The sequence below is a fragment of the Carcharodon carcharias genome, chromosome 13 (genome assembly GCF_017639515.1).
Source record: "Carcharodon carcharias isolate sCarCar2 chromosome 13, sCarCar2.pri, whole genome shotgun sequence".
Classification (NCBI taxonomy): Eukaryota; Metazoa; Chordata; class Chondrichthyes; order Lamniformes; family Lamnidae; genus Carcharodon; species Carcharodon carcharias.
The window spans coordinates 103,796,416-103,809,419 of NC_054479.1; the positions used below are offsets into that span (position 1 = coordinate 103,796,416).

General features: G+C 39.5%; 1 protein-coding gene across 15 annotated transcripts in view; it reads right to left on the minus strand.

Annotated features, from left to right (window-relative positions):
* The window catches only part of anks1b (ankyrin repeat and sterile alpha motif domain containing 1B), an 865,501-nt gene that overhangs the window by 104,089 nt on the left and 748,408 nt on the right, over nucleotides 1-13,004 (minus strand). For all 15 annotated transcript variants that reach the window (XM_041202975.1, XM_041202978.1, XM_041202973.1 and 12 more), the window contains 2 exons: nucleotides 3,368-4,032; nucleotides 1,029-1,101 (listed from right to left, as the gene is read on the minus strand). In XM_041202975.1, the coding sequence (XP_041058909.1) occupies nucleotides 1,029-1,101; nucleotides 3,368-4,032 (738 nt within the window). The remainder of the gene's footprint in view (nucleotides 1-1,028; nucleotides 1,102-3,367; nucleotides 4,033-13,004) is intronic.

Genomic DNA, 13,004 nt, shown 5'->3' on the forward strand with positions numbered 1-13,004 from the left:
TGTCTAGAACTTTTGACAACCTTCCTAAAGTGTGGTGCGTGGAGTTTAATATATTAATCTAGTTGAGGCCTAAGGAATACGTTAAAAAGTTTAGCATAAATTTCTTGCTTTTGCACTCTATGCCTTTGTTTATGAAGCCACAAATCCCATATACTTTTCTAACAGCCTTCTCAACTTATCCTGTCACCTTCAAATGTTTGTGTGCGTACACCCCTAGGTCTCTCTGTTTCTGCGCCCTCTATAAAATTGCACCATGTAGTTCGTTTGTCTTTCCTCATTCTTCCTACCAAATGCAGCACTTCACACTTCTCTGCATTAAATTTCATCTGCCATGTATTTGCCTATTTCACCTTATGCATTCGTGAAGTCTGTTACTATTCATTTCATCATTTATTACATTTCCAAGTTTCATGCCATCTGGAAACTTCAAAATTCTTCTCTTTATACCCAAGTTCAGTTCATATACATATATATCTCAAGAAAAGAAGGGGTCCTAATACCCTTGGGGAACACTACTCCATACTTCCTTCCTGTCTGAAAAACAATCATTCATTCCCATTATCTGTTTTTGGTCCCTTGGCCAATTTATTTTTCAAGCTGCCACTGTCCTATTAATCCCAAGGGCTTTCTACCTCCCTCTCCACTGTCTACAACCCTAATACAAGCCTATTATGTGGCTCATTGCCAAAAACCTTTTGAAAGTTGATGTACACAACATGAACCACACTACCTTCATCAACCCTCTGTGTTACTTCATCAAAGAACTTAATCAAATTATGTGAACATGATTTGCTTTCAACGAACTCACACTGAATTTCATGTATTAGTGCAGAGATTTCCAAATGAAGCACACTCTTAATAAAGCCCAGGAAGGAAACAATTTCACTAAATACAGTTAGCAAGAATATACAAGTAAAAACACTCTGACAAGTGTATTGAAGAATCTTATGTCATTAGCCATAAATACTTATTTTTTTCATGAATTTAATGTAAATGTAATAGTGTGGACTTCAGATTTTGTTCCTTACCTGAAGCATCATCGTGCTTTCCTTTCAGGCCAGTATTGATTCCAGCTCCTATGGAGCTCATGATTTTATCAATCTGCAAAGAACATAGTAAGAACCATTAATCTCTAAACAGCTGCTTCACTGGCTCATCCTTTCCAGCGCTCTGTACACCTGCAGAAGCAAAGGCTGTGTTCTGTTCTGATTAGGCTCACCATGGGATCCATAACAACTGTTTGCTCAGCTTTAGTCTTAGTTACATTCCTGTTCTCAAAAAATCCTGAAAGCAACTATACCTCAATGTTTAGAAAGTGCAAGTTATACTTTTAAGCAGAAAATAATTAATGACCAAAATCCTCACTCCTTGACAAGTTCTTTGATCCATTTGCAATTTTAAGATAATTTCCTTCCCATATGTCACCAATCCTGGAAGTCCTAAAGATTGCTTGTAACATTGAGAAGGACTATGTATGGTTACAGCATTCTCATTTCAGAGCAAAATTTTACATGCGGTAATCATAAATTTGTCTTTCTCAATGTTGCTGCCCTCACCATGAAAACCTTCAAACAACTTTTAAGATGACTTGTGACTGAAATCCAATGATCTATTCAAAAGGGATCTATTCAAACGTGGGATCCTAAAACTATACTACAGGCCAAGAGGAGACTTAAGGGTTTCTAAAATTATGAAGCGATTTGATATGCTAAAGAAGGAAAGACTGTTTCCTCTGTTGGGAAACAGTAATGAAGTTTAATCAATTTAAAAGTGTCACGAAGAGGGAGAGGAGAGGGGTTTGAAGAAATACCTTTACTCAATGTATTACTGGAGCATGTAATGCTTTCCCCACAGAGAATAATTGAGATCAGTACAAATGTAAAGGGAAACCTGGATATATATTTGAAGAAAAGTGAATACAAGGCTATGGGGAAGCAGGGCTGAAGGACTGATTTTTGAATTGTTCCAGCAAAGAGCTTGGGCAGATACTATGCATGATTTGGCTCCTTTCTGTGTTTCAAACTTATATGGTTCATAGGTGAGGAGTCCACGGTGTAGATTCTCATAAACTTTTGAATCGAAAAGGATGTAATATTGTCAGTAAGCACTCTATGCCTTTGTTTATAATGCCACAAATTTTGTATATTTTTCGAATAACCTTCTCAACTTATCCTGTCACCTTCAAAGGTTTGTGTGCGTACACCCAAGGTCTCTCTGTTCCTGCACCCTCTAAAAAATTGCACCATTTAGTTCATTTGCCTTTCCTCATTCTTCCTACTAAATGCAGCACTTCACACTTCTCTGCATTAAATTTCATCTGCCATGTATCTTGGCAAGGGTATTGGAAATGCTGAAATCACCAATATGGGAGTCAAACCTCAAACTCATCATAACAGCAACTATTTTGCACATTTCCTGCAAGTTATCAAAGCAACTGAAATCTTCATTTTTTTCCCACAAAGGACTGGAAATAAAATAGCTTGAAAACTGAGTAATTAATGGGGTAGAATTACTCAAAATACTGTAATTTATTGAATACATTAATTGGGTATATTGCAGTGAGTTATTTTTCTATTTTCTGACTTCCAGTGTCCAAAGCCTTAACTAGGCACAGGTTAGGTGAACCATCAAATGCCAAATAAAAGCCATTCCAACTCTGCCCCACAAATGTGCCCTAACCTCGTACACATTGTGATTCCTTCCACAATCTTGTGGCTCTTCTCAATGAGCTGTCAAGCATCATTGTTGCTGCTGAAATATGAGCATCCACAAAGAGCTGGATTGCTATTTCCCAAAGTGATATCCAATCGAAATGCACAGCCAGCAGCTAGGAGACTTTCAACCTCTCATTCAGGGCTGGAGTGGAATCCAGGTCCCACTGGCGAAAAAACAGTATGCTAACCCACACCACATGCTCAAAGTAATTTTAAGAAAAACCGCTATTCCCAAAAATGATTTCAAAATTACATTTTTTTAGTTTCAGGATAAAATTAAACTTCTTGTGAGGGGCTGAATTAAGATTTGGATTATTAAATGAATAGTTTTCTAAAATATATGTCTAAGCAGGTATACATTGGACACTGCATGTTATATCCTTTCAAGCTGGTTTATACATTACCATTAATACATAAGCGGATATGGTTCATTTGGTGGACAGTGCACAAAAGGACTTCAGTTTACTGCATTAGTTGTATGTCATGCTACTAGAAATTCATCACCATTCACTTATCTATTTGCTAATTTTATTTGTCATTGCTTCAATAATCTCACAGCTCCCCAAATACAAATAATAATTTAAATACTATGCAATCATGGAATGTCCACAATTGACATTTGGAACATATGGCACTTTTATAACAACTCTTACCTCTTCCCATTCAGCTGTGAAAGAAGGTGTTCGTTCCAGACATTTTCCGGTGCACTGTTTGTTTTCTTTAAAGTAGTTTGATACAGACTCACAGCGACTGCTCCTTGATTCTTCCTCAATAGGCGAACAAGTAATAAGGTTGGAATCTGACTTTGAAATGTTTCTGGCTAATTGTAATTCAAGAAGAGTCTTCCCTCCTGATCTTACCCTTCCTAAAGTGCATGCCCTATCCTCAAAGGCAAGCTTCTCTCCTGCGCTGTTTATCCAGTGATCATTATTCCGAAAAGTTCTGGTGCTGACTAATGTGTCACTGTCGTTCTGGTTCACGTTTGTGTGTAAAATGGTTTTATAAAGAACTTGTGGTTTGCTGTCTCTGTTTAATATTGATGCATCACTGACAGCTTGCGGCCGTTGTGCTTCATTTGTTTCATCTGTGCATTGTAGTGAATTTGCTTTAATTAAATTTGGCTCCCGGGTTGGCCCTTTGATTCTCAAGGCGTTGTCATTGCTGAACTCCTTATTTGTTTTAGTGTACAGATGATAAGGGTTCTCTGGAGATTCACAAGCTGGGGAAGAGCCATGCAGTAAACCTGCAAACTGCTCAGGGATGTGTCCATCATGGAGTTCATCTTCCGCAGAGGCCTCACGTTGGCAAAGACTCTCCTCTGGCAAAGACAGGATAAGACACATGTAATTACAGTTAAATACAAATGAATAAAGGGCAAGTTGCATTTAATTAAAATGGAGGCCTTTCTGCTGAATGCCTTTACTGTAATAAGAAAAAGAACAATTTATTAATCTCTCTCTCTTTCTATTGGATGGCATTTTTTAGTAACCTGGGTAATGCTGGTGTTCACTGCATTTTCATTGCATCAGTTACAGTGAAGGATTTCTGAAGCAGACTTTGCAGAATCTCGCAGTACTGAAAGATTCCACTTTTGGTGTTGAGCTCTATAGCATGCTGAATTAATACACTTACAATGCTCCAACTTTATTCCAACAGACCCCTAATAACATTTTTGAATAGGATGGGGATATGGGGAAGAATCTTATACATTACGCTTTAGCAACACAATCTTCCCATATTGAGAACAGGTAAGGAACATATCCCTCAGGTGCCAATATGAAATAAAAACAAAGAAAGAACCTGGAGATGGGAGTGGGATGATTGTGTTAATAAAGATTCTAGAGCAGTTTCTGAACCAATTAATAAAATACAACAAATTGTTTGTATGATGCAAGCTCATCCCAACACTCTTCAATCATGCTCATTGCAAATGACAACTTCCACGGACCTATATAAACTTTAAGTGTCTTTTCATATGTAGTGAATGGGGTATAGTGTGCCTCAGGACTAATTTCCTTTTTGCCATTGGATTGTACTGGAAATAGTACAAATAGCCCATTGGATGCTCCTGAATTCTGAGATAGAAATACAAACATCGACAGATGACAACAATTTGCATTTATACGATCATAAGATGGTTACAGCTCAGAAGGAGCCCATTCAGCATGTCATGCTTATGTCCACTCTCTGCAAGAGCAACTCAGTTAGCGCTCTGCCGTTTTTCTGTAATCTGCAAATTATTTTTCTCTTTAGACAATTATCCAATTCTCTTTTGAAAGCCGTGATTGAATCTGCCTCCACCACACCACACACTGAGTGAGAGGAGTAGAGAAATCAAGACGACCGATGTCATGTGGGCAGTTCCCAATAAAAAGATCAAGAGAGGCTAGAGAAAGGAGTCCAAGTGGTATGGGAATTCTGAAGATGGAAGAAAGGATCCAATTTGGATGGGGAAGACTCCTGACTAAAGAAGTGGGCAGGGAGACAAAGGTGGCAGAAAAAGAGCTCAGCTTGAAATTTATTGAGGTAGGGGCTAACAGGACGAAGCTGAGGGTTTTGCTGAGGACTGATCATTTGAGTCAGAGAGGTGAAGGTCAGAGGGGATAATGAATACACGACAATGGGTGATATTGGAAGGAGTGATGGACTCAGAAGACAGTGAAGGGGAAGAAGGATCCAGAAGAGCATTTGTATCTAAGTGCTACTGAAGTTTACAATCTTTGACACCAACATAAAGAAAGGTTTTTGTTAAAGTGCTGGATGAGGCAAAAGATGAAATGAACTGGGGACAAGGACAGTTCGAGATAGAGTGAGTCAAAGCTGAAGTATATTGCAGCCAGAGACAGTTGCAGAGGAAAGAGATATGGGAATGGAAGAGATGCATCTGATCAAACGTGAGAAGGTAAATAGAAAGCAATGAAGGTGAACAAGGTAAAAGGAATAAACAAAAATCTGATCGAATAGAAGAGCAGAGCTTCTTCAAGTTGGGCATTCCTGGAACAGCAGTGGCAGTGAATTAAACACGAACGCATAAACAAAATACTGTGGATGCTGCAAGTTTGAAATGAAAACAGGGAATGCTGGAAATACTCACAGATCAAGAAGCATCTCAGGCTACACACTAAATTTATTGTCATATACAGATTTAAGCAGAAACAAAAATAAATCAGTGGATAAAATAGTAATACATTATTAAATTATTTCTGATACTTTTAAGCTTTCATGAGACCAAAATAACAAAGGGTAAATTTTTACAGTCCTATTTTGGCATTCTTAAAACTGTATTCTGTTGGGACAATCTCTAAGACAAAATCTAAGACAAAAGCATCTTGAACATGGCACAATTAGGAGTGCAAGATTTTAAATACTCAGAAACTGCTAAATGGTGGAGCCAATATATCATCTTTTTCTTATAATGACTAATTAGCAGAACAATCAATGCAGTTTGTTGCCTCACTGAAAGCTTGCGAGAAAAGACCACTTTTATAGTACAAAATCTTTTGCATAGAATTACTTAGAAATACATAGAATATAGAGCATAAGAACAGGCCATTTGTCCCAACTAGTACGGTGTTTACGCTATGCATGAGTATCTTTCCTCATCCAACTCTTATCAGCTCAACTCTCACTTCCCTACTCCCTCATATATGCTGATCTAGCTTCCTCTTAAAGGCATCTATACTATTATCTGCCTCAATTGCTCCTTGTAGTAGCATCAGCAAGCTCTACATTCCACCACTCGCTGGGTAAAATAATTACTTTTGGATTTCCTATTTGATTTCTTGGTGACTATCTTATATTGATGATGTTTAAGTTTGCTCTTTGCCACATGTGGAAACACTGGGCTGAATTTTCCTGGCCCACTGAGCTTCAAGCTGAGAGATTGGAGGGCTGGCAATATGTCATGTTATTGGCCGAGCAATCTTAGCGAAGTGATCTCCCACCAGGCAGCTAATTGAGCTACTTAATTATATAAAAGCAAAATACTGCAGATGCTGGATGGAGATCTGAAATAAAAACAAAGTGCTGGAAAAACTCAGCAGGTCTGGCAGCATCTGTGGAGAGAAAAACAGGGGTAATGTTTTGAGTGCGATATGATCTTCTTCGGAACTGATCTACTTAATAGTTCAATTAAGGGCCACTTCCCACCATAGTAAACCCTGGCAGCTTCCCAGTGGGTTCTGGGAAGTGGGGTGGTGTAGGTTGTGGTGGGGTGGAGGGTGGTGGGGGCATCCTTACTGGGTGCTCCATAGCCCATGGAGGGGTCCCCTGGCAGCAATGGCCATCCCCTGGGCCAAAAACACCACTGATGCCCCACAGCCCTCCTTACACCCAAATGCCAGGGACTGCCCTAGCCCTACCTTTTCCTTGAGGGTTCCACGGTATCAAGGTGCCCTCTCCCTGGTGATACAGCCTCATCAATGGTTATCACTAGGGGCGACATTACTGAGCTGCTGGCCTTCTGATTGGGCTGGCAGCTCTAGGGGGCATGCCTCCATCCGCAACTGATTGGTGCATCTGGTGGCCAAAGGCCACTCCAGGGTTCTTCTGCCTGCTGAAGCGGGTCAGCTCCCACGTTCATCCTTGGCGGTGGTTCTGCCGAAAAATTCATCCCACTCTTTCTCGCTCTGTCTATGAAATCAAAACCTTTCATATTTTTAAAGACCTGTAATAGATCACCACTCACCCTTCCCTTTGCAAGAATAAAGAAACCCAGCTGATTCATCCATTCTTGACCGATATCAGTTCACCATTCTGGTATTACGTTTATAAGTCTTTTTTGCATCCTTTCCAATGCCCCTACATTCTTTTTATGATTTGGTGACCAAACTGTACACTACTTCAAGCGTGATCTGACCAAGGTTCAATGCAAGTTTAGCACAACTGTTTGATTCCATCCCTCTAGAAATAAACCCAACTGCTTAGTATAAAAACAGAAAATGCTGGAAAAGTTCAACAGCTCTGGCAGCATCTGTGGACAGAGAAACAGAGTTAACGTTTCGAGTGTGTATGACTCTTCTGAGCTTTTATCCTACTGCTTGGATGACCTTTATTATGGTTTTATTGACCTGTGTCGCAACTTTTCATGATTAGTGTAATCGTACTCCCAGACCCTTTTTCTCCTCCACCTCAATTAGATATTTTATTTTCTAAGTAATCTCACACTTACCTATGTTGACATTTATTTGTCAATTATATGACATTTCATTAGTTTTATTGTAATTTGTTGCAGTGCTCCATAGTTTCGGCTATCCCTCCCAATTTAGTGTCATTTACAAATTAGAAATGTTGTTCTTGATTCCAAAGTCTAAATCTTCAATATAAATTTTGAACACTATGGTCCCAGCATTGGAACTTCTGGAACTCCACTTTCACCTACTGCCACTCTGAACAGAATTACCCCCATCTTTGCTTTCTGTCTTTCAGTCAGCTGATTTTGCATATACACACAAAAGCAAGAAAAATACTACAATTTCATTACTTGCAGCGAGATGGGGCTTGGATTTTTCACATACGCCACTTGTTCATCTGCAATTCAAGGTAAGGAAGCCTGCTTCATGTAACCGGGTGCCTCAACCTCAAGGTGGCTGGCACAATATCATCATCCTGAAAGCGGATATCTATGATATAGCTAACATAAAGCCTTAGAATTGGATCGACAGTTACTAGGAGACGGTGTTTGGTGGTTGAGCAAAGAACATGTGCTCATATACCCAGGACTCAGTGCTATTAGGTTTGTGTTACAAACAGGTATGCAGCTATTACTTAAGTTCTGCATGTCCACTGTTGGAAGCACTGTTAATGGGATAAGGTTTCTGTCCATGCGTGGTCAGGAATGCATTCACACATTTTGTAGAGGGCTGTACTGCTCATCATGCTGCTGATGAGGAGCTTCTGGTACCGTTCAAACTATATTCATAAATTATTGGACAAGCAATTAGTAACTAACCTCCTTGGGATTGCTGTCACTCCATGATGATACGTCTGACATTAAAAATTCAGAATCAGTTGGGAACAGAAAGAAAAGCAAGACAAAGCTTGCATCCGTTTGAAGTGTCATTACAGAGTGAGAGAGGTGGAGGAAGGAGAAGGAAAAGGGAAAGCGAGACAGGTAAAGAAAAGGGAAAAGAGAATGAGGGAGACATAGGGAGAGGGGAGGAGGTGGAGAGAGGAGGAGTGGAAAAGAAACACACAGTAACAATCCAAAGGGGATATGCAGCTCAGGCCAGTGACGTGAGGGTGTGAGCAGATCTGGGATGATGAGACATAGCTGGTTACCTTTAGAGGAATGATCATAGTCTACTCTCTGTCTATTCATAAGAGCCGTAGAGTTCCTTGGATTTAATCAGCTCATTACAAGAATAATGGGACCAAAGGTCATGTCATTCCCATGAACCACTGTGCTGGAATCAGTATGAATTAAATGAGCCAATCAGATAAGGCAAAAGATAACATCAGCTTACTATTTAAAAGAAATACAGGGGTAGATTATTCAATCATCTCAGACCTACCTTGATTGGTTTGGATAATCAGCTACAAATTTTAAAACTATTTTTCTTCTCATATATCAAATTAAATGTTGTTCAATATGTTTTTGTAAGATCTAATTTCTCATGGATAATACTTTCTGAAATATGTACCAACTGTCACTAAAGCAATGAGAGTTTAGGATATAATGCATTAGGTTCTTATTAAACTATCCACAGATACTGACTTCTGTAGAAAGGTGCATGGAAATTTTAGACTGATTCCATTCTTGACCTTGCTGTATGTTCCTAAGCAACCGAATGGAAGTTTTGCAAGAGGCAGTTCGGTAAATTTCCAATGGTGTCAGAAATGCAGACACACAAATTATAAGCCCAGTAATAACAGAAAACGTTTAACCCATTCATAAGACATTCCGTTTTGTGCTATTTTAATGGAGATTTTAATACACAAGTCTAATCTGTTTTATTTTAAATTTCATAAACATGAAGACAAAGCAGGGCAGTACGTACTATTTCAGGCACTCCTGCCACATTTGCTCATTTGCCACATTTTACCAATCCAAACGATTGAGCGCTACACACAAATTTTATGATTAGACTCAATTTCTGTGTTACTCATGTGCAGGTCCAATATTCAAGGATCAATGCATCATTCCTAGAATTAAGCTTTGACAGTCTCAGCATACCTCCTGGCATTCAGTCAATGAAAATCCCTGAATAAGGTCTTAAAAATAACTGAAGCCTAGACTACCATCCTCCCAACCGAACATAACATAACAAAATGTGAGAGAGGATGGGGATGGAAATTATTGGGGGGAAAAACAAATCGCAGATGCTTTTTATTAAATTTTTTACCACCAATTACCAATTTGATATATGCCATTCCTGTATTAGATCAGTTTCATTAGTCAAATAGTTTTGTTGATAAGAAATATGACCCATTTGTTACACTGCTGTAGAGATTTCCTTTACGACTAAGTGTACCAATTATAATTGCATTATGAATAGATAGTCAGCAAGTGAGCTTGAATAATGTTAATTTGGGGTTTCTGGTGTCTCACTGCTTCTGCATCTTATGTCAGTTTGAACTGACATCTTCATTTTGAAGGTAAAAATTACTACTTTCTAGTTACTCCAGCTGACTTGGCCTAGTGCCCCATCAGCTAGAGATGGCTTCATGGATATATTTGCATTTATCCATAAAGACTGTCTGATCATGCTTAATTTTCCCTTTTAATGTTAACTATTAGCACTGTTTAGTCATGCAGGCATGCTCTTCTGAGATTTTTGAGTTTATCCTGTCTTGTTTGATGTGACAAGACATGCCAAAGATTGATAGGTCTTTGTCTATGGTTAACTGTTTGGGTTTTTTGAAGCCGATGAGTGGATAAGAAGAAAATAGAGAGTCTGAGCTTGGGGGCAGAAATGTAATATAAAAATCTTAAGTCCTGAAATTCCATACCATTTTTCACAAAATTGCAGTAACAAAAAAAAACTATTTTGGCAGCAAAGTTGAGTGAAAATTCATGATGCTATTTTCCAATGATATTGTAGCTCAAAGCTTCCTGTCTTTACACTCACAATGCTTTCACAATGACTTCCAAAATGCACACCCAACTCAGGACTGACTTTGCCCAGGATTTTCATCGTTTCACACAGAGTTCCGGTTTCTGGTGCGAGCTGCAATGGTGTGTGGGAGGAATGCAGGTTGGTTAGAAGGCTCACCTTGGTTCTCAGAGACTGCAGCCCAGCTCCTAATATCCTTTATATGCACCCTAAACCTCACCCTCCTACCCACCCCCTATCTATCCATGCCAATTCAGATCTCCCATGTCACCCCATGCTCCCTCCATGCCCTTCATATTCCCATGCCTCCTCCATGCCTTATAAAATCCTCAACCCACTCCATGTGCCCCCATGTATTCACCCAGAATGCACTCAGGAACCATGCAATAGCAATGCAAATTATTTTAAATGCAGGTATAAAAAAAAGCCTGTAACAATCTAATAAAACTATCATTCAAACCTCGGTCATTGATACCGCAAAAAAATGGACTCCTATGGAAAAAAAGGTTCAATCGCTTAAGTGCCCATTAAGTTGTGTAAACAAAAAGCATGTAGTCAGAAACCACATTAAAGGCAGATTAGGTTATTTCAACCTTCTTATACTGTCAGTCATTCCTTCGAACAGCTGCGTCAATAGACCACCTGCCAAACTAAGCATTCCAGTAGCATTTGGAACTCAGCCAAGCATTCATAACAGCCATTGTTGTCAGAACATTTGATTGAAGCTGCAAGATCCTGAAATTCATTTAAAAAAAATGATGTTCTATTCAATTCCAAAGCAGATTGCCTGTCAATCAATGGAAGGGAACAGGTGCCTAGATATTTTTCAATGCCCAATAGCAGGGCTGTTGTTTTCACAGTAAAACATATCTGGACATTTTAATCTTAGTCCAAAACATGATAGGAGAGTTTTCCAGCACATTTTTCTACAGTTTTGAAAGCATTATGGCACTTTCTCCATTGGGAAAAGTTCTGTAAGGCAGGCTAAGAAGTACACACACTGGTCAATGTAATGGTCAACTTACCTTTGATGAATCACTGCATTAAATACACATCTACTGTACAATGCAACATCTAATAGTGACATCTGAAGATGTCAAAACACTTTACACTTACCTGTCACGAATGTATCCAACTCCTCAGCAGGGCTCCCCTAGTGATCAGAAGCTTTCTAAGGAGGTGCTTTTTTGGGGCTTCCAAAATTTGCACTAGCACACGAAAATAGTGTGTGGGAGGAAATATAAATTTCCTGTGGCTCTCACAATGGAGACCCCAATCCTGGAAGTGGTACATGTGCATTTGTACCCAAGACCATTCCGACCTGTGAGAAGGTCAAATGAAAATAACACGGGCCCAGGAAGGCACAAGAAAATTGTTTATCCTGGAAAAAACAAAACTATGTTCTGCATTTTGTGAGCCAATTCCCACCTCCATGAAGAGATGAAAATCTGGTCCAGGACGATAGAATAAAAATCACAAAGCCAGATATGACTGCTGAGAAGATCAGCTGAGAAAGGTGGAAGTAGAGGTTTGTGAACTTTAAGAGTGTGACAAATCCCTGCAGCTGGGAATGATAATTCGTAGTGATTTTCTTCTCTGGTATGTTGACTACACAGACCTGGACTTGCTTCTCTGCTTCTGAGAGTGGAAAACCACCAGCAGTTTTCAATTTCCCCTTCTCTCCTGCCACACCCTATCTCCCCCAACACAGCTCAGAGTGAGGGCTTTTTAGGAGCAGATATGGGATTCTTTGTCTTATACACCAGTATCATGTAGGAGGAGAAGGACAAGAAGCACAGAAAGGAGCACATGTACAGTCAGGCATCATTTAAGGGGATTACCCTATCAAATATAACCACCCACCCCCTTAGAATACAGAGGCAACACAGATCATATGAAGATATTAATGAGGAGAAGTGCAGATTAAATTGCTCACATTGCTCTCACTGTGGCTATGGAGGTGATGACCGCACTTGACTTTTTCAGTACATGGTCATTATGTGCCGCCATGTTGGAGCGTTCTAATATCAGCAGGGTTGCATTCATCAGATGTCTGATGAGCTTTACAGAAGAGGTGGGTTATTTATCACCTTGGTGATAACTGGAAGCCAACAGTAAAATAGGGCCACGTAGTCTTACAGACTGTTGGTTTTCCCAAGATGCAATGTGCAATCACTAGCACCCAAATTGATTTGTGAGCTCCTACAGAAAACCCATCAACTTCCTCAATAAGAAG